This window comes from Saimiri boliviensis, chromosome 2 (assembly GCF_048565385.1).
Source record: "Saimiri boliviensis isolate mSaiBol1 chromosome 2, mSaiBol1.pri, whole genome shotgun sequence".
Taxonomy (NCBI): Eukaryota; Metazoa; Chordata; class Mammalia; order Primates; family Cebidae; genus Saimiri; species Saimiri boliviensis.
Window position 1 is genome coordinate 139,145,246 of NC_133450.1, and position 21,631 is coordinate 139,166,876.

At 45.9% G+C, this 21,631-nt stretch overlaps 1 protein-coding gene across 3 annotated transcripts in view; it reads left to right on the forward strand.

Annotated features, from left to right (window-relative positions):
* CAMSAP1 (calmodulin regulated spectrin associated protein 1) overlaps window positions 1-21,631 on the forward strand; it is a 96,720-nt gene that overhangs the window by 57,051 nt on the left and 18,038 nt on the right. For all 3 annotated transcript variants that reach the window (XM_039461352.2, XM_039461351.2, XM_074394512.1), the window contains 3 exons: window positions 5,118-5,257; window positions 5,345-5,441; window positions 19,510-19,687. In XM_039461352.2, the coding sequence (XP_039317286.2) occupies window positions 5,118-5,257; window positions 5,345-5,441; window positions 19,510-19,687 (415 nt within the window). The remainder of the gene's footprint in view (window positions 1-5,117; window positions 5,258-5,344; window positions 5,442-19,509; window positions 19,688-21,631) is intronic.

Here is a 21,631-nt window from a genome sequence, read left to right on the forward strand (position 1 = left end):
GGATGGAGCTGGAAGCTTTTATCATTAGCGAATTAACGTAGGAACAGAAAACCAAATACTGAGTGTTCTCACTTAATAAGTGGGAGCTAAGGCCAGGCGCAGTGGCTCACAACTGTAATCCTAGCACTTTGGGAGGCTGAGGCAGGAGGATCATCAGAGATCAGGAGTTCGAGACCAGCCTGGGAAACATAGTGAAACCCTCTCTCTACTAAAAACACAAAAATTAGCTGGGCCTGGTGGTAGGGGCCTATATTCCTAGCTACTCAGGAGGCTGAGGCAGGAGAATTGCTTGCATCCGAGAGGCGGAGGTTGCAGTGAGCTGAGATCACCTCACTGTACTCCAGCCTGGGTGACAGAGTGAGCCTCTGTCTCAAAAGAAAAAAAAAAAAAGTGGGAGCTAAATGACAAGAATTTAGGAACACAAAGAAGTAAACACAAACACTAGGTTCTCCTTGAGGGTGGGGATGTGGGAGGAGCAGAGGAGCAGAAAAGATAACTCTTGGGCACTAGGCTTAATTCCTGGGTGATGAAATAATCTGTACAGCAGACCCTTATCACATGAGGTTACCTATGTAACAAGCCTTCTCTTATACTTCCCAAACCTAAAATTAAAGTTAAAAAAAAATTGGCAAATTTGCTGCATACAGTAGCTCATGCTTGTACTTTTAGCTCTTTGGGAGTGGGAGGCTGAGGTGGGAGGATTATTTGAGGCCAGAGTTGGAGCCCACTGACAGCTTGACCAGCCTGAACAACATAATGAGACTCCAAAATTTAAAAAATTATCTGGGAATTGTGATGTGCAACTTTAGTCCCACCAACTCAGGAGGCTGAGGCAGGAGGATTGCTTGAGCTCAGGAGGCTGAGGCCACAGTGAGCTGTAATTGTGCCACTGTACTCCAGATGACAGAGTGAGACTTGCTCTCAAAAAAGAGAAAAATAATTTTGACAAATTTAACAGTAAAAAAATGAATAAATAGAAAAAAATTCGAAGTTTGAGAGAATATGTAAAATTAAAAGCTTATTTATTTTTGGATGGAGCCTCACTCTGTCGCCAGGCTGGAGTGCAGTGGCGCAATCTTGGCTGGCTGCATCCTCCGCCTCCCGGCTTCGAGCAGTTCACCTGCCACAGCCTCCCGAGTAGCTGGGACTGCAGCATACCACCAAGCCTGGCTAATTTTTTGTATTTTAGTAGAGACGGGGTTTCACCGTGTTGGCCAGGATGATCTCTATCTCCTGACCTTGTGATCCACCTGCCTTGGCCTCCCACAGTGCAGGGATTACAGGCATGAGCCACTGGACCTGGCCGAAAAGCTTATTCTTTTAAAAAATTAATAAAATACATAATCTGAAAAGATTGATTAAGAATGCAGGTATAGCAGCTACTAAAATAAAAATACTGGGAATATTTGTGCGCCATATGTGTTTGAAATGTTAAAATGGGCAGTCTTCTTCGAAGCCAAAAGAGGCGGCAATCTAAGTAAGTAGACCCGTAACTAACTACAAAGGAAACTGACTCAGGAGTCAGCACACCACACCCACAGGGACTGACTTCTGTCTGGGGCATTTCACCAGTCTCTCAAGGAATTGTCAGCTCCTGTGTTATGTTAAGTGTCCCAGAGAATAGGAAAGGATGGAGTGGCCTGGAAAAGGGAATTGTTTTCTGACACTGAGTAGACTATTATAGGCTGGCTTTCCATGTTAAATGTAGAATGAAAATTGTATGTAAAGTATTAGAAAGCACAACTTGAACAGATTGTCTCTGATCATCTCAGTAGGGGCAGAGAATTGCTTGTGGACAGTCACTGCCTGCTTCTTATGGTGGCTCTGGGCCTCATAGGGACTTGATTGGACCTCGAGGCTGTTGACCCCATCTGTGGCAGGTGTAGTTCCCAGTGAAGGCCCAGGAGCACTGGCGCCTTTGTGTTTTGATGGAGCAGGTTCTCAGAGCCTAGCAGGAGCCATAGCCAGGGCCGCCTGTGCCCTGCCCTGCGCTGCAGTGCCCACTCCATGTGAGCATCCTCCTGTCATGTGAGAACTGGGAGGCACTTGGGAGTAAGTACAGCAGAAAAGAGGCGAGGAAAAACCATACGCTTTTCTGTTTCTCTTGGGAGAAGACTTAAACAGTGTTCTTAGATGCCCAGTCAGTAATGCCCAAACTTGTGATTTCTCCAGATTGTTCTGAATTTTATTGCCAGTCCGGTAAATACTTTTGTCTTTAGTTATTGACAAGGCAATGCAGAAAATCTCCTGGATTGTGTTACTCTCTCTCTCTCAACCATTTGAGAATAACACAGCAAAAGTTGGGAAAGCTAACATCGGCAGACAGATCCCCGGCCTGGTCCATCTTTGCTCAACTACCCAGGAGCACCTGCCTGGCCCAGCGTCCCCTTGTAGTTCTCTTTCATCTGGAGTCGTTTCCCAGCCCTTTACCTCTCCTGACCCTTGACGTTTTTGAAGAGTAAGGTCGCGAGTAGTGGCCTTGGTGGGTTTGTCTGGAGTTTCCTTGTGGTGTGTCTTCCAAGCATGTCACCTCGGGCATGGTACTGGGACATCTCAGTGTTGGTGACTCCAGCTTCGCCCTTGGTGCAGGTGGCATGTGCTAGCCTTCTCCACTTCTAAGCTTGCTGTTGCTTTAGAATGCATTAGTCTTTTGTGGGGAGAGGTTTTGGACTGTGAATACCACGTTTCTCATGAGACTTTCACCAACGGGTGTCTCCACTCACGAGGGCTTCCAGCCTCAGTGCATCTTCCCGTCTCGCCAGCGTTTGCCCCACTTCTTTATTCATGTGTTTGTTTATATCCGGATGGTCTCATGGATCTTGTTTTGTTTAATAGGTTGTAATTCATTACTTCCATTATTTTGTTGCTTAAATTGCCCCAGATTTTGGCTGAGTAGTTTTGAAAAATAAGAAGGTGTGGGGTATGTGCCCTACAAATACTAAGTCTTACTTAACTTCGCATGACCAAAAATAGTGTAGTTTTGGTTCAGGGACAGTCACATGGACCAGGTGAATGAACCACATGTAGAACCAAGAAAAGAGATGCTTTGCAGGGAACCTGGCACCTTTGAGGTGGCCATACTGCCCGGTGGGGAGCCGTACTGGCAGATCAAGAACATGGCGGCATGGACATCTCTCTGGGAAAGTGCTGTCAAATGCCACCCCACCTGAGCCAGAAACACCCCTGCCTCGGAGTAAAGATGTGAACCTGAAAAGCAAAATTGAAGAATTTTGAGGAGAATATGTAGGAAAATATTTTTATGATATTTGTGTAGAGATGGATTGCCAAAATTATAAAAAGCACAAATAATTGAAAAGATGGTTAAATGTAACCATATTAAAATGTAAAACTTTTCTGTGACAAAAGCACATCATGAACAAAATGAAATGATGAACTAGCCATTGAAAATATTTGCAGCATACATGACCTGATGAAGGACTGTCATCCAGTCCTTTTGTAACCACAATACAGAAAGAATTCTAGAATCAGTTAGAAAAAGATGCACAGCCCAAGGCAGACGTGAACACGGGCCACAGGAGAGGACCCTTCATAGCCAGTAACCACGAAAAAAGTGAAACCACATCAGTCATCAGAGGCGGGCTCTTTCAGAAGGAGGTTCACACCCCTCCACCTTGCACACAGGGACAGGTCATAATGCTCAGGTGCAGGTGGGAAGGAACAAGCTCTGGAGGTGATGCGGGAGGGTGCGTGTAGCTCGTGGCCCAGCAGATCCCCTCTCAGAGGGTGCCTGGGCAACACCGTCTGTGCACGCACAGAGAGAGAGCACGCGCAAACTTTGTGATGGGAGCATTTGTCATAATTGTGAGAAACCACATAATGGTCAAGATGAGTGACGGAAAGCTCTCCATATCAACATACATCTATTTGGAAACATCGTACTGAGTTTTGGCGGGGGAAAACTGGCTGCTAAAATAAGGCATCGCTTGATATCATGAATGTAGGTTTCACAAGGTTAAGACAACACTGTTTGTGTTAACTTGTGGATGCAGACAGTGTGTAAAACAGGAAGAGTGGGGAGGATTCCCTTTGGAGACAGAGATGACTTAGGCTGTTTTATTTCTAAAAGAAAACAAGATCTGAAACCTGTAAGACATTAATATTTCATAGCCAGAACCGTACAGAAGTTAACATCCTTAGCAGAATAAATGTGTGCAGTTCCTCAGCTCTAACAGGTTTCTTTTGAGAATGAATACTGCTGAGGCGACTGAGGAGGACAGAATTCATTAACAACTCTGGATGCTGTGGGTCCAGTTTGTACGTACTTCTAAACCTTGAAAATGGGTTTTTCCATAGAAATAAAATTTATATAAAAAGTTATTTCTGAAATTACTTTGTTTCACTGTGTATATATTTACAGGCAGAATAAAGTCACTTCTCTCAGGGCTAGTGTCTGAGGACTGCCCCACTCCACACCAGGGTGCCCATACTTGGGAGGGGCATGCTCTTTGGTCTGTGACTTGTTGCCCATCCTGGTGCTTCCTCTGTTGAGGGTCTGCAAAGACATGTGAAATGGAAGGTTGCCCTGCTACAGGTGCTCCTAGCCATCAGTCTCCCGGCTCTTCATGGAAGGAGACTTGGGCTCTGCATTGTCACTTGGTCTTTGTGATTAGTCACATTCCTGTGTCATTACTGAGTGGGTGTGGATGAGCTTGATGCTTTCCATTTGATTCATTTTCCTCCCTTCTGCCCTTCACACACATGGAAACAGCCTCGAGCAGAGGGTTTCCGAAGGGCCAGAGAAACTTGGCTCCACGTTGACTTGCTGCATGCAGCGGGCTCTGCTGGAAGCTGAAGGGTGATTGTTCCTGTTCGTTCTGGAAGCCTGCTCTTAAGATCTGAGCGGTTTCTATTACGCTTTCTCGATGTTCACCGTCAAATTCAGACTTGACAGATTTCCTGCAGTTTTTTTCTTGAGTGTTTTCTTTTTATACTCGTGTTACTCATGATACATTCTATACTTGTTAAATCTCTCCATGTGTCATTACCTTCATTACTACCTTTATATAAAATGGTTTCCAGTTCAGAATGCTGTACACACACACTCTTAGAAGCAGAATACCTTTATAATAAATTGTAATTTTCTTTTTGTCTATTAGATATATGCTTAAAGGAGGTAACGTCGATGGCTGACAGTCTGTATAATATACGGCTTCTGAGAGAATTCTCCAATGAATATCTTAATAAATGTTTTTATCTTACCTTGGAAGATATGCTGTATGCGCCCTTGGTGTTGAAGGTAATAACGAATTATTAGCATGCACTTTTAAAACCATTCGTGAATAAATTACTTACCATACTTTGGGTTTTTGTTTTTGTCTTTTAGCCAAATGTTATGGTTTTCATTGCGGAGCTTTTTTGGTGGTTTGAGAATGTCAAGCCAGATTTCGTTCAGCCCAGGGATGTTCAGGAACTGAAAGACGGTGAGTAACAGATGTTCCCCAGGTTGGCGGCGGTTTCCTTGAGAGCCCAGGTACAGTATCAGAAAGCACCCCAGAGCTGCTGTGCTTCCCACACAGCAGGGTTCCTGGGAGAGCTCCGTCCAGCCGCACAGCCCTGGGCCCTGCCTTCCCCTTTGGAGTCAGACTCCCGGGATGGGCCTGAGTGTTGGGGATAGGCTTTCTAAGTGATTCTGATGAACTATTCAGTTACGAAGCATAGCTCTAAAATTGCATAACTCTAAAAGTTCTAGGATGGCTGTTCTCATCGCCAGAATGTGAACAAACTGAAGGAAAATCTGTTTACTACAGATTAAAATAATCTGCCAGGCTTGACAATCTGGAAAGTTTAAGGAGATAATATAGAAAAATAGCTTTATAACCTTGAGTTAAGAAAGGATTTCTTACAAAGAATATAAAAAATATTAGCCACAAAGTTTAAAAAAGATTTCAAAATCAGCCACATTAAAATTTATACCTTCTTTTCCTTGAAAGGAAAAGAACAACAACCATTAATAACTATAGAAGGGGAAAAGATACTTGGGATGTGTGTAGCAGATAACTGGTATCCAGAATATATAAATAGCACATTCACAGCAATGAAAGAAGAAAAACAAACAAACAAAAAAGGCGAAAGAACAGATACTTGATGGGACCTCATATGCCTAATTGATTTATGAAAAGCTCCTCAGCCTCAGTCATCAAGGAATGCAAATTAAAGATGACACTCAGACGGCCTGCAGCTTACAATGGTTCCGTTTAAGATTTTCCAGCATCACCGTGGTGCAAAAGTGACGGGCATTCAGTGGAAATCCTGCTTCCTGTGCCCTACAACCATTTTGTTTTCCACTGTCAGGACAGCAGTCACTAAATTACACGGATGTTCAGTACTGTATTCTATTTGAAAACAGGCTGTGTGTTAGGTTTTGCCCAGCTGTAGGCTAATGTAAGTGATCTGAACACACGTAAGGCAGCCTAGGCTAAGCTGTGCCTGCTGAAGCCCTGTGGCCAGGAGAGGCCAACCTCTCCTGCAGAATGCAGGTCTGCTCTAGGTTAAGTGTGTTTGCTACTTCCTGCTATTTTCAGTTTACTATGGGTTTGTTGGGACATGACCACATTGTAAGCTGAGGAGTATCTGTGTGTATATATACCCTCCAGATTGGTGTGTGGCAAGGTGGTCGAACAGGACCAGGTGTGGGGCAGTGTCTGAGAGTGCACGTTTCAGCACTGCTTGCAAGAGTGTTACTTGCAACAGCCTCTGAAGCTGTTCAGTGTTACCCAGTGGGTTGCCTGCCCTTTGGTTCAGCAAGCCCATTCCTGTTGTGTATCCGCAGGGAAACTTGGTACTTATGCATCAGGAGACAGAGAAGGGATGCTCAGAGCAGCTCTGCTTATAATAGCTAAAAAGAAGCTCCCAGATGTGCCTCTGCAGTCAGAGGGGTGTGTTGTGCTATGTCCATGCCACAAGATGCTGTGCAAAACTGGGCATGTGTGAGCCGCAGCCACGAGCAGCTACAAGGAGGATTCTCCTGACCATGAAGGCACAGAATCACAGGCACAGGCTGGGGAGCGGCAGAGCTCCACTGTGTTTTCCGGGTGTGCGTGTGCGTGTGTCAAAATGCAGTGGTTCATTGGGCATGTTGGGTGCTCCTGACAGACTGGTGACTTTCTGTTCTGGACCCAAGTGGCGGTTACCTGGATTTTGCTTTATAATTATTTGTTAAGCTCTATGTATGTTTTATGCAATGTGTGTGTGTGTGTGTGTGTGTGTGTGTGTGCGTGTGTGTGTGTGTGTGCATGTGTGTTGACGCTGTTTTACAGTAAGAATAACAAAAGCTTAGAACCAGGTTACCTTGCTGTTAGAATATTCTTCAGTCACCTCACTTCCTCATGGGTGACCTTTTAACTAATTTTTCATCCCTGGACTTATTTTCCTTCCCAACTCTTCTTCTGCGGCGACCGTTCTATCTTAAAGCCAACAACACTGGAGTGCTGTTAAACCTGCTTCCTTCATTTTGGTGAGGTTAGCCCGAAGTCAGGGCTATTGCTGACTCCTGTTTTTAGATTCGTTTTTTCCTTGTTTCATGTCTTCATGCCTGCAGCCCCTTTTCTGCTGTTCCATCCCCTCTGACTTCTCCGTCCCCTCTGGCTACTCCCACCTTCCTCCTGCCTTTCTTCACCCTTGTCGTGATACTGTCCAGATCAAGGAAGAAATCTTGTGTTTCGTGCTGCTTAATGAGGCGATTTCACCTGTCCTGCCTGGTGGTAAAGGCCTCTTCCCACTGGGCACCATCTGTGAGTTGTGGCTGGAGCCCCCTTCTTTCCGTGGGGCTCCTCCTCTTGCCTGCTGACCCTTGGGAACTCAGAGTCGGAAATGCTAGGAAGCAGCTGTAGCTTCAGTTCACTCTGGGATGAGATGTAGCCGGGGTGGGGACCTCATAGCCATGGGCCTGCTGTGCACCCCCAAGGCTGGGGGTGTCTCTGGTCTGATAAAGTAGATGTGGGGTCCTCTGCAGTGGGTCTTGCTGCCAGCTGTTGGGTAGTGGTGCCTGCTGAAGCCCTGTGGCCAGGAGAAGCCAACCCTCAGACGCAGAATGCAGGTCTGCTCTTAGAGGAGTGAATTGCTGAACCTTCCAGGCTGAAAGGGGCCCGGTGTAGTTACTTTGCTGCCAGGTGATTGACTGGTCTTCCCCAGGACGGTGCCATATTAGGGGACAGCACTGGTCTTGGCAGCTTTGGCAGGTGATAGTTTGTACTCTTAGCCTCTATACCTGCCTGCCTCTGGCTGCTTCATGCGTGTGCCTGTGGCCTGGCCTGAGAGTGGCTGATGGCAGAGTTTATCTGTGTTCCCAGTTGATCCACTGTTAACCATGCCCAGGCTTCCCCCTTTTCCATCGGTGGTCGACAGAGGCCCTCATGTGGCTGTAGAGAGGAGCTCGGTGGGCTGCTGGTGCCCTGGTGGCAGCTTGCACGGAAGAGTCTGGGCTGTGTGTGCCTGTAGCTCATGCCCCTGCAGGCTCGGTCCCAAGGTACCACGCCTGTCTTATGGAAGCATTTGGCCTTATGCCCTGGAGTGAGTGGGTGGCAGAACCCAGCATGGGAGGGGCAGTTCTGGACACACTGTTAGCAGGTGTGCGGTGCCCTGTGCACATCAGGGGCTGTCATTAATGGCGTGTGATTCTCTGTGGCTCTGGAGTCCCAGGATCCTCTGTTGTCCTCTCCCACCCGACTTGCCAGACACTCCCATGGCGTGTTCTCCCTCCACTGATACCTGTAAGGCCGTGGGGTCTGATGCCTCCTTCCTTTCCCAGTGCACACTCCCCTGGGAATGTAGCTAGGTGGTCCCTCTGGGAATGACTGGAGAATCATTGCCATGCATGCTCACCTTAGTGTTGCTGGTCCCAGAGACTGGGTGTTGTTGGGAGGAAGTACGGACACAAAGAGATTCACAGCTATTCATAGGCATATATATGGCAGGCACAGAAGCAGGTTTGCTCAGTAACTAGAAATAGGGGCTCATACACCCTGTGTTCCCAGGGAGAGGCAGGGGGAGAAGAAGCTTGCATGGGAAGGATGAATCCGTTTCCTCAGGAAAGGCAGATGGGCTCATAGGGGAGCAGAACCGAGTAGAAAGCACATGGTGATGTGTGTCTGCAGAATGAGTAGAAAGCATGTGGTGGGCTGGGCGCGGTGGTTCACGCCTGTAATCCCAGCACTTTGGAAGGCCAAATCACCTGAGGTCAGGAGTTCAAGACCAGCCTGGCCAACATAGTTAAACCTTGTTACTACTAAAAATACAAAAATTAGCCAGGCGTGGTGGTGGGCGCCTGTAATCCCAGCTACTGGGGAGGCTGAGGCAGGAGAATCGCTTGAACGTGGGAGGTGGAGGTTGCGGTGAGCCAAGATTGCGCCACTGTACTCCAGCCTGGGTGACAAGAGTGACTTGTCTCAAAAAAAAAAAAAAAAAAGCTTGGTGATGTGTTTCTGCAGAACAGGGTAGAAATGCATGGCAATGTGTGTCTGCAGAATGAGTAGAAGGTGCGTGGTGATGTGTGTCTGCAGAAAGCATGTGGCGATGTGTGGCCACAGAATGGCTGGAATGCGCATGGTGATGTGTGTCTGCAGATGCACATGGGCTTCTCTGGTTGCTTTCAGGCAGGAGGGCTCCCCTAGAGGGGATTTTGGCACCTTTTTCTCTGAAGTTTCTGCCCCTGGTCACAAAAGGAAAGGTCTGAATAAGCTGTTTTTTGAGTCTGTTGGATAGCAAATGTCAAAGTAATTTTTTTTGGTGGGGGTTGGGGGGTGGGAGACAGGGTCTTGCTGTGTCACCCAGGCTGGAGTAGAGTGGCATGATCTCAGCTCACTTCAATTTCCACCTCCTGGGTTCAAGTGAGTCTCCTGCCTCATCCTCCCCAGTAGCTGGGATTATAGGTGGGTGCCACCATGCCCAGCTAATTTTTGCATTTTTTAATTAGAGACAGGGTTTTGCCATGTTGGCCAGGCTGGTCTTGAACTCCTGACCTTAGGTGATCTGCCCACCTCAGCCTCCTAAAGTGCTGGGATTACAGGTGTGAGCCACCACGCCCGGCCATCAAAATAATTTTTTTTTTTCCCCCCAGAGATGGAGTGTTGCTCTGTCGCACAGGCTGGAATGCAGTGGTGCGGTCTCAGCTCACTGCAGCCTCCGCCTCCCAGGTTCAACCAATTGTCTGCCTCAGCATCCTGAGTAGCTGGGGTTATAGGCACCCACTACCGCGTCTGGCTAATTTTTTTTGTAATTTTAATAGAGACGGGGTTTCACGGGTATGTTGGCCAGGCTGTTCTTGAACACCTGACCTTGTGGTCTACCCACCTCGGCCTCCCAAAGTGTTGGGGTTACAGGCATGAGCCACTGCACCTGCCCTAAAAATAATTTTTATACCACTAGGTTGTAATTTGGATCCATCCTGCATGGCATACTGAATTCCGGGGGGGGGGGGGGGGTGCAGTTGCCCTTAGCAGCCACTCGTCCTTTATTTATTGGTTTCTTTTCATGGGATAAGCTCATCAGTGCCCTTGTTGGCTCTGTATTTTGTGCCTCGGCAATCAGGGCCCTGGGCCCTGTTCTCACTTCTGTGACTGCTGACCAGGCCCCATGGCCACTCCTCCAGCCTTGCATGTAGCACAGTGACTGCGGCCACCTGGTTTCTGATGCATCCACAGATCCTCTCACTTTGGAACTGGCTCCTTCTTGCCACAGTCATTGCTTCCCTGCCAATCATTGCTTCATACAACCCTGGTGTAATGAAGTGGGTGACTGAAGGGGGCTGCCTGGTGCTGCTGTGGGTACCCTCTGACCGGCACATTCCCCATGCTCGTGTGTGTGTGTGTGTGTGTGTGTGTGTGTGTGTGTGTGTGTGTGTGTGTGAGATGGTGGTGGTGGCGGGTCCTAGCTCTTCCTCTGCGCTCTCGTGGCAGTTACGGTACTTCTTACTTAGGATGGCCTGCTGCTAGTACATGTGCATCATCACTCAGCTCCTGCCAGGTCCAGTGCTTGGGTCCTCCCAAATAGACACCTTCTTCCTCAGCCAGCTCCCTCGACAAAGCCCTCAGATTTCAGCACCTCACAGCCTCCCCTGGCTGCTGAAACCAGCTGGCTACACCCTGCAGCTCCATGGGGTGGGTGGATATGTGGCCCTTTTCTTCCAGGCAAGGGCTTTGTTGGATGTCACCCTGGTTATAGGCCTGGTAACTGGGAGGGAAGATGGGGGCAGATCCTGTTGAAGATTGGAAGTGTATGTATTTAAGGTGTACAGCATGATGTTTTGATACACATACATGTAGTGAACTGGTTACCACGGTCAAGCTAATTAATATCCGTCTCCTCACATAGTTACCTTTGTATGTGGTGAGAAGACTTACAACCTCTCAGCAGATTTCAAATATACAACACAGTATGGCTGACTATAGTCTCACGCTGCTCCTTACCTTAAAGTGGAAACTTGCTACGCTTGGACCATCATCTCCCTGTCCCCCTCATCCTCCAGGCCCTGGCAAACACTTCTTTGCTCAAGTTCTACTTTTTAGATTCCACATACACATGTGACCAAGCAGTATTTTTCTTTCTGTGTCACTGTACATAGTATCTGCCAGGTTCATCTGTGTTGTCACACATGACAAGATTTTCTTCTTTTCTGAGTTCGGGTAATATTCCATTGGATGTCTGTATGTATCACAGTTTCTGTATCCCTTCATCTCACTTCATCCATTCATCTGTTGACAAACTAATTCTATATCTGGGCAATTATGAATTGTGCTGCAGTCAAGATGGGAGTGCAGACAACTCTTAGCAATCTCATTTCATTTCCTTTGGATATATACCCAGAAGAAGGATTGCTGGATCTATTTGCAGTTTTTTGAGTGACCTCCGTATTTTTCAGAATGGCTGTACCAATTTATGTTCCCACCAACAGTATACAAAGGTTTACCTTTTCTCCACATCCTCATCAGTACTTATCTCTTGTCTTTTTGGTAATAGCCATCCTGACAGATGTGATTTGTACCTTATTGTGGTTTTGATTTGCATCCCCGGATGATTAGTCATGTTGAGCAACTCTTCAGATACCTATTGGCCATGCCTATGTCTTCTTTGGAAAAAATGTCTCTTTAAGACCTTAGCCCACTTTTTATTTGGGATATTTGTGTTTTTGCTGTTGAGTTGTTTGACTTGCTTATGTACGTTGGGCATTAATCCCTTATTGGCAGTACAGTTTGTAAGTAGTTTCTCATTCTGTAGGCTGCCATTTCGTTTTGTTTCCTTTGCTTTGCACAACCTTTTTGATTTGGTATAGTTCCTCCAGTTTATTTTTGTTTTTGTTACTTGTGCTTTTGGTGTGATAACCATATCATTGCCAAATGTCAACGAGATAATTTTCCTAGAGTTTCACACGTTCAGGTTATCTTAGTTTAAGTTTTCAGTCCATTTTGAGTTGATTTTTGTATATGGTGTGAAATAAGTGTCCAGTTTCTTTCTTCTACATGTGGTTATTCAGTTTTCCCAACAACATTTATTGAAGGTGCTGTCTTTTCCCCATTGTATATTTTTGGCACCTTTGTCAAAGATTAGTTGACCATATATCTCAATTCTGTTCCATTGGCTTGTGTCTTTTTATGCCAGTATTATACTATTTTACTATAGCTTTGTAGTATAATTTGAAGTCAGAAGTGTGATGTTTTTACCTTTGTTGTTCTTCCTCAAGATTACTCTGGCTATTTTGGGTCTTTTGTGGTTCCATACAGATTTTAGGTTTGTTTTTCTATTTTGGTGGAAAATGCCTTTGGGATTTTGATAGCGATTGCAGTGAATTTGTAGGTAATTTTTGGCAATATGGATATTTTGACAGCATTACTTCATCCATGAATATGGGATATCTTTACATTAATTTTGTTGTCTTTAATTTCTTTTGTCAGTGTTTGATAGTTTTCAATGTATAGATCTTTTACTAAGTATTTGTCCTTTTTGATGCTATCATAAATTAGATTGTTTTCTTGATTTCTTTTTTAGGTAATTGTTAGCATATAGAAATGCTATGATTTTTGTATGTTGATTTTGTGTCCTGCATCTTTACTGAATTCATTAATTAGTTCTAACACTTATTATACGGAGCCTTTATAGAGTTTTCTATATATAGGACCTTGCATCTGCAAAGAGACATTTTATTTCTTCCTTTCCAATTTGGATGGATGAATCCCTTCCGTCCGTCCGTCCTTCCTTCCTTCCTTCCTTCCTTCCTTCCTTCCTTCCTTCCTTCCTTCCTTCCTTCCTTCCCTCCCTCCCTCCCTCCCTCCCTCCCTTCCTCTCTTTCATCCCCATCTTCTCTTTTCAGTGATTGGTTTGACTAGAATTTCCAGTACCTTGTTGAATAGAAGAGGTGAGAGTGGGCATCTTTGTCTCGTTCTAGATCTTAGAGGAAAAGCTTTCAGCCCCCCCCCCCCCCCCCCCCCCCCCCCCGCCAATTAATTATGTGATTGGTTGTGGGCTTTTCTTAAATGGTCTTTGTTGTGAAGAGGTAAGCTCCTTCTATACCTGGTTTGTGTTTTTTTTGTTTTTTGTTTTTAAATCGTGAATGGATGTTGAACTTTTTCAGATGCTTTTTCTGCATACTATTGAGATGATCTTTTTATTTTTTGAGAGGGGACTCTTGCTCTGTTGCCCAGGCCAGAGGACAGCAGTGTGATCTTGGCTTACTGCAACCTCCACCGCCCAGGTTCAAGTGATTCTCTTGCCTCAGCTTCCTGAGTAGATGGGATCATAGGCGTGCGCCACTATGCCCAGCTGATTTTTGTGTTTTTACTAGAGACAAGGTTTCACCATGTTGTCCAGGCGGGTGTTAACTCCTGACCTCATGACCTGTTTGCCTCAGCCTCCCAAAGTGCGGGGATTTTGGAATTATAGGTGTGAGCCGCTGCTCCTGGCCAGTCATGTGGTTCTGCATTGATTTGCCTTTGTTGAACCAAACTTGAGTTCTGGGTAGGAATTTCACTTAGTCATGGTGTATAATGTTTTTAATGGACTGTTGAATTCGGTTTGTGAGTGTTTTATTGAGGAGTTTTACATCTGTGTAAATCGGAGATAATGGCCTGTAGTTTTCTTTCCTTCTGGTGTCTATGTCTGCTTTTGGTATGAGGGTAATGCTGTCTCCATACAGTGGGTTTGAAAGTGTTTCCTCTTCTGTTTTTTTTTTTTTTTTTTTGGAAGGGTTTAAGAAGAATCGGTAGAATTCAGAAGCGAAGCCATCTGGTCCTGGGCTTTTTTTCTTCTTGGGAGGTTTGTGATTACTGCTTCAGTCTCTCTGTTATTACTGTCTTTTTAGGCTTTAGATATCTTCTTTGTTCAGTCTTCATAGATTGTATCTTTCTAGAGATTTGTCCGTTTCTTCTGCATTATTCAGTTTGTTGGTGTAAGTGTAACAGGCCTGTGTGATCATTTTTATTTCTGAGGCCTCAGTTATCATATCTCCTCTTTTTTTTTTTTTTTTTGAGATAGAGTGTCTCTCTGTTGTCTAGGCTGGAGTGCAGTGCAGTGGCACGATCTTGGCTCACTGCAACCTCTGCCTTCTGGGTTCAAGTGATTCTCCTGCCTCAGTGTCCAAGTAGCTGGAATTACAGGTGTCCACCACCATGCCCAGCTAATTTTTGTATTTTTAGTGGAGACGGGGTTTCACCATGTTGGCCAGGCTGGTCTTGAACTCTTGACCTCAGGTAACCCACTTGCCCTGGCCTCCCAAAGTGCTGGGATTACAGGCTTGAGCCACTGCGCCTGGCCGTCTGTCTCCTCTTTTATTTCTGATTTTATTTGAGTCTCTCTGTTTTTCTTCATTAGTTTGTCAATTTTGTCTTCTCAAAACCAGCTTAGTTTTACTGAATCTTTTTCTATTGTTTTTCTCTATTTGGTCTATTTCAGCTCTGATCTTTATTATTTTCTTCCTTCTGCTAATTTTGAGCTTAGTTTGTTCTTCCTTTCCTAGTCCTTGAGGTATGAAGTTAGGTTCTTGATTTAAAGTCTTGCTTCTTTGTTAATGTAGGTGTTGATTGCTACAGACCTCCTTTTGTTTTTTAAAGAGATGGGGTCTTGCTATATTGGCGAGATTGGTCTTGAACTCCTGGCCTCAAGAGATCGTCCCATCTCAGATTCCTAAAGTGCTGGGATTACAGGCCTGAGTCACCACACCTGGCCCCAGACTTCCTTATTAACACCACATCATGCAAGTTTTGGTGTGTTGTGTTTTCATTTCATTCACTTTGAGATACTTTAAAAATTCTCTTTTGATTTTCTTTTTTACTCAGTGGTAGTTTAAGAATGTGTTGTTTAGTTTCCACGTATTTGTGAGTCTTCCTGTTTTCTTGGTGTTTTTTTTTATTTTCATTTTTTGAGACAGAGTCTTGCTCTGTCACCCAGGCTAGAGTGATTTCGACTCTGCAACCTCTGCCTCCCAGGTTCAAGTGATTCTCCTGCCTCAGCCTCCTAAGTAGCTGGGATTACAGGTGCCTGCCATCACGCTCAGCTAATTTTTAGTATTTTTAGTATCGGAGGGGTTTCACCATGTTGGCAGAACTCCTGACCTCAGATGATCTGCCTGCCTGGGATTACAGGTATGAACCACTGAAGTGCTGGGATTACAGGTATGAACCACTGCACCCGGCCTTCTTGCTGTTATTAATTTCTAGTTTCATTCCATTGTGTTTGGAAAAGATACATGGCATTATTTTGATATTCTTAAATTTTTTAAGACTTGTTTTGTTACCTAACATATGATCTGTCCTGGAGAATGGGTCTTGTGTGCTTGAGAAAAATAGGCATTCTGCTGCTGTTGGGTGAAAAGTGTGTGTCTGTGAGGTCATTTAGTCTGGAGGGCTGCGTAAGCCTGCTGTTCTTTGTTATTTTATTGTTAAATTTCCTGTCTGGATGTTCTGCCCATTATTTAAACTGCAGTAGTGAAGCCTTCTGCTATTACTGTATTTCTGTTTCTCCTTTGAGATCTGTCAATACTGCTTTATATATTTAGGTCTGATGTGGATACATATATGTTTACAGTTGTTACAGCTTCTTGTTGAATTGACCCTTTTATTATTACATGATGATTTCTTTGTTTTGTCCGAGATGCTATAGCCATTCCTGCTTGCTTTTGGTTACCATTTGCATGGAGTATCTTTTTTCATCCTTTCACTTTCAGCCTGTATGTGCTCTTCGTCAAAAGTAGTTTCTTGTAGGCAGTATACTGTTGATTCTTGGTTTTTAGTTTATTTAGCTACACTCTATCTTTTGGTTAGTGAGTTGAATCCATTTTTATTCAAGTAATTATTGATAGGAAAGGATTTTCTTTTTCCATTTTGTTAACTGTTTTGATTATCTAACAGTTTTGCTTGTCTTTGTCTCTTGCTGTCTTCATTTGTGTTTTGTTGTTGTTTTTGTGTTAATGGTCTTTGTTTTCTCTTCTCTTTGTCTTTTGTGTCACTTTGTAGTCGTTACCTGGGGCTTACATGAGATACAGTTGTCTGTTATAAGATGATGACAGCTCACCTTCACTTACATGTAAGACTCTCAGCTTTTACCTCTCCCTCTCTACACTCTGTGCAGTTAATGCCACCATTCGTAACTATTTATGTATTTTCCAGGAATGTGTAGAGAAAAACAACAAACAAAAAAACTATGTAATCATTAACATAATTTATTGTTATTTATTTGTTTATTTAATTTGGGATAGAGTCTCGCTTTGTCACCCACGCTGGAGTGCAGTGGCACAATCTCAGGTCACTGCAACCTCTGCCTCCCGGGTTCAAGCAATTCTCCTGCCTCAGTCTCCTGAGTAGTGGGGACTACAGATAATCTGCCACCACACCTGGCTAAGTTTTAGTAGACATGGGATTTCACCATGTGGCCAGAATGGTCTTGAATCCCGGCCTCAGGTGATCTGTCTGCCTCAGCCTCCCAAAGTGCTGGATTACAGGTGGCAGCCACCATGCCCGGCCAGTTTATTGTTATTTTCAATGTTTTTGTTTTTTACCTTTTTTTCTTCTTTGAGACAAGGTCTTGCTGTGTTGCACAAACTGGACTGAAGTGCAGCGGGTTGATCATTTCTCACTGCAATGGTCTCGCACTCCTGGGCTCAACAATTCTCCTCCCTCAGACTCCCAAGTAGCTGGGACTTACAGGCTTGCACCACCACACCCAGCTACATTTTTTTTTTTAAGTAGACATGAGGTCTTGCTGTGTTGTCCAGGTTAGTCTAGAACTGCTGAGCACACGTGGTCCTCCCACCTCAGCCTCCCACAGTGTTGGGATTACAGGCATGGACCACTGTGCCTGGCCTCTATAAACTTTTTTTTTTTGAGACGGAGTTTCACTCTTGTTACCCAGGCTGGAGTGCAATGGCGCGATCTCGGCTCACCGCAACCTCCGCCTCCTGGGTTCAGGCAATTCTCCTGCCTCAGCCTCCTGAGTAGCTGGGATTACAGGCACGCGCCACCATGCCCAGCTAATTTTTTTTGTATTTTTAGTAGAGACGGGGTTTCACCATGTTGACCAGGATGGTCTCGATATCTGGACCTCGTGATCCACCCGCCTCGGCCTCCCAAAGTGCTGGGATTACAGGCTTGAGCCACCGCGCCCGGCCTAAAAGTGATATATCTACTGCTGTTAATGGCAATACAGTATTATGTTTGTATCTGTATATTTGCCTTTATCAGTAAGTTTCATACTTTCTTACGTTTTTGTGTTGCTGTTTAGTGTTCTCTTGTTTCAGCATGAAGAATTCCTTTTAGCCCTTCTTGAAAGGCAGGTGCAGTGGTGATAAGCTCTCTCAACTTTTGTCTGAGAATGTTTTTATTTCCTCTGTGTTTCTGAAGCACTGCTTTGCCAGATACAGTGTTCTTGGTTGGGGTTTTTCCCCTTCCTTTCAGCGTTTTGAATATATCATTTCTTTTCTTCTACTGAGAAACCTACTGTGATAGTCTATTGGGGGTTCCCATGTATGTGATGAGTCACTTTTCTCTTGCTGATTTCAAAATTCCTTTTGTCTTTGCCAATTTGATTATAATGTGCCTGGGGGAAGCACATGCCATCTTGAGAGAGCGGTCTCTGTATCATCTCTAAGCATGGGGCCAGCAGGGATGCTGTTCCTTCACAGGGAGGGGAGCCCTCTTCTGTAGGCTCAAAGAATTTCAGGTAATCTGACAATTTGAGGTTCTGTAGGCCTAGAAGTTTGCATCTCATGAGTCATAGTCTCTTTCCTTCCCATCTAGGGCCTCCCTGTGGCATTGCAGCCTTCTTGGGTTGGGGGTTTAGCTTCCCCACCAGCCATTCTTTTCTGGTTCCGGCCCCTGGCTGTAGGAGAGCACGGCTCCGTGTCCTTGACTTTTGGTCTCATGTTGCTATCTGTCAGCCTTCTTTATCTTTTACCCAGACCACAGTGCAGCCATCACCCCCTCATACTTACTCTTCCCTCCTCCGTGTTCACAACACAGTGGGTACCCTCCCACTGGTCCCATTGGTCCCCGCCATAAGGCCCCACCTCTTGCCTTTTTTTTTTTGGACGGAGTTTTGCTCTTGTTACCCAGGCTGGAGTGCAATGGCACGATCTCGGCTCACCGCAACCTCCGCCTCCTGGGTTCAGGCAATTCTCCCGCCTCAGCCTCCTGAGTAGCTGGGACTACAGGCACACGCCACCATGCCCAGTTAATTTTTTGTATTTTTAGTAGAGACGGGGTTTCACCATGTTGACCAGGATGGTCTCGATCTCTTGACCTTGTGATCGACCTGCCTCGGCCTCCCAAAGTGCTGGGATTACAGGCTTGAGCCACCGCGCCCGGCTCACCTCTTGCCTTTTTGAGCTGCTCCTGGCACTACCTCCCATAGGTTAGTTCTCTGGGAAGCAGCCTTAGAGACAGAGTCACTGTTGGGGGCTGAGCCTTTGGGGGAGAGGTGGGTGAGCAGGCGTGGGCCAAGAAAGGGAGTGGCATACAAGCCAGGCTCAGCACCTCACCTGACCCCCAGGGGCTGGAGCTGAAGGGACCCACCAGAGCAGCCGCCCGCATGCCGGGCCTAGATGAGTGCCCTAATGACCCTGCCGCGGCCCCTCACTGGCTGGGCTGAGCGAAGTGGCTTTGGCAGCTCAGGCATGAACCTTCTCTCAGGAGCCTCGGTGTTGGGCATCTTGTGTAGCACCAGGCTTGGTGAAGGTGGCACGTGGTTTTGGAAGCAGCCCACCAGCGGAGGGCTTTTGTGTGGGTGCTAGATGGTGACCAAGACAGAGCCCATCAGCTGGGCTTATGTTTCCTCTCTGTTTTTCTTGTGCTCATCTGTATCTGTGTTGTGTCTTTTAATTTTAGTATTTATTTTGTTACAATATCTGTAGTACTTGTTATTACAGAATATATTTGTTAAACTTGAAACCAGCTTTTTAGGCAGAAGTTTGGTTTCAGGAAAAAGTTGAGTTGGTGCTTATAAAAGCTGCAGGTTTTTTCTGTGTTTCTAGTTAGTATTGTAAGTAACAATGCAAAAATGCTATTTCTGCAGCTAAAACAGTGTTACACCAGAAAAGCAGCCGGCCTCCTGTACCTATCTCCAATGCAACCAAACGCAGTTTCCTAGGCAGCCCTGCCTCAGGGTCCCTGGCTGACCTGCAACCCCCTGCGCAGCTGCCGGCGGAAGGCTGTCACAGGCACTACCTGCACCCTGAGGAGCCTGAATACCTGTAAGTCTGTCTCTTCGCTTTCACAGTCAATTCACCATCTTGTGCCCCTTTCTGTGTTTGTTTAAAATTTTAATTGAAGTTACCTTTTTAAAAATAAGCAGTTTGTATTAGCTTATGAAAAATTTTCCTTCTGCCCCTGCCCCTCTGGCCTCTCTGTCCCCTCTCCAGAGGAGGGCAGTGATACTAGCTGGAAATTCCTCAAGGATGTGTACCTAATTGTAGCATCGTTTATGAAACAGGTGTTTTCTGTTCTCTCTCTCTTTTTATTTTTTTTTAAACTATGTGTTACACTGTTGAAGAAATGATCTAAAGATTAGAAAGTTGAATTCACAGTTTAGATGTGCTCTTTATGGTCTCATGGACATATAGAATGAAATCCTCTTGCATTTCAAGTATTGTGAATCTTCAAAGAGTATTTCCTTCATTAACTTCAGGGAGGAATTAATTTGATTCTAGTGAAATTGCATAGAGCTGTTTAAAGGCTAAACAACTCTAGAAATAGAGTTGTTTAAAATGTGTTTTTTCGAAAATGAATTTTTACCATGAAGACCTAATTTGGTTAAACATATCTGCGGCAGACTGTGGGAGGATTGGGGAAGGGGGCGAAGGAAGCTCCCGTTGGAGTCAGAGTGAGCTTTGTGCTTCGTGAGGCGGCAGGCCCACAGCGCTTCTGGCCTGGAGCCGATCAGCACACCTGAGGTAGAGAAACACGTTTAAAACCTGGCCGTTGAAGGTGGGGTATAAGGTGAAGACAGCCTTCAGAGTGATTTTAAATCATTCACATAAACGAATGGTTCAGTGAGCAGCATGGCTTAGAGTGGACTCAGTTGTTTCAGGTTGTTTGAGAGGAGCTAGACTGATGGCCGTGCTGAGGGGTGGGATGCGGGGCTGCCAGAGCCAGGAGAAAGGACTTGTTGGGAGGCCCTTGTGCTGCAGGCAGTGAGGGCGGTGCACAACCTGGGGTGGGGCAGAGCTGAGGGAGGGGTTTGCCTGTGTTCTTTGGTAGGGGGGGGGTCTTTGAGACCGGGGTGTCTGTCCCCAGAGCTGAGAGCAGAGGTGGGGCGGTAACTCCATGCCTGTGAGCACAGGTGGGGTCACTGAGTTGGGATAATGCCTCGAGCTGAGCCGTCCCTCACATGGGGACAGTGTGGACACTCGGCGTCCTCCCTCCGGTCTTTGCATGTCTGTTGTTGAGCCTCGTGTGTGTGAGCACAGAAAGCTGGTGCTGGCTACACACTGCCCTGTGACCTGCTGTTTTCACCAAGCAGCCTGTGGTGAGAATTTTCCCACTGGGTGAATCTTCCTTTACCACAGTTTCAACAGCTACCCAGTCTTTCACGTCACGGGTGTGCTGTGAGGTGTTGCTGTTCCCACGGTGTCCAGGCTGCAGGGTTTGCACTGTGGCCCTGACACAGGGCCCTGTGCTGCTCCTGCTCTTCCTGGCTTCCCCCTCCCTGCCCTGAGCCCCTGTCTCCATAGCCCTTTCAGAGAGTCTGTGTCCTGGCTCTGGTATCCTCTGCCTGTCTTTGCCTCTTGAGGCCTAGGCGTCCTAACTCTGGCCCAGGGTGCTGAGCTGTTCCCTGCGATCTCCCCAGCCTGCCCGCACCTGGCGAATTGTCCTTTTACCAAATTCTACCCGAAGTGAAACAACTCAGACAGCTGCCCTGTAGAGTGAGGGCACTTGTTTTCCAGGAAGCTGGTACCTGTGGAGTGGCAGGGGCTGCTGGGTGCCAGTCTCAGGGGTGTTGCTTTGTCGGAAGTGTACGAGCTGCACACCTGTGACCTCTGCCTTTCCCGCATGTGCTGTTCTTCCCGGGAGTGTGGCCCTCACACCCGCGCCTCCGTGTGCACCTTTCCTTGTTTTCTGTTAAGCTATAATCAAGGAATGGAAAAGTCTGAGTAATTTTGAGGTTTTTATGGATATTGCCATATTGTCCTCTAAAA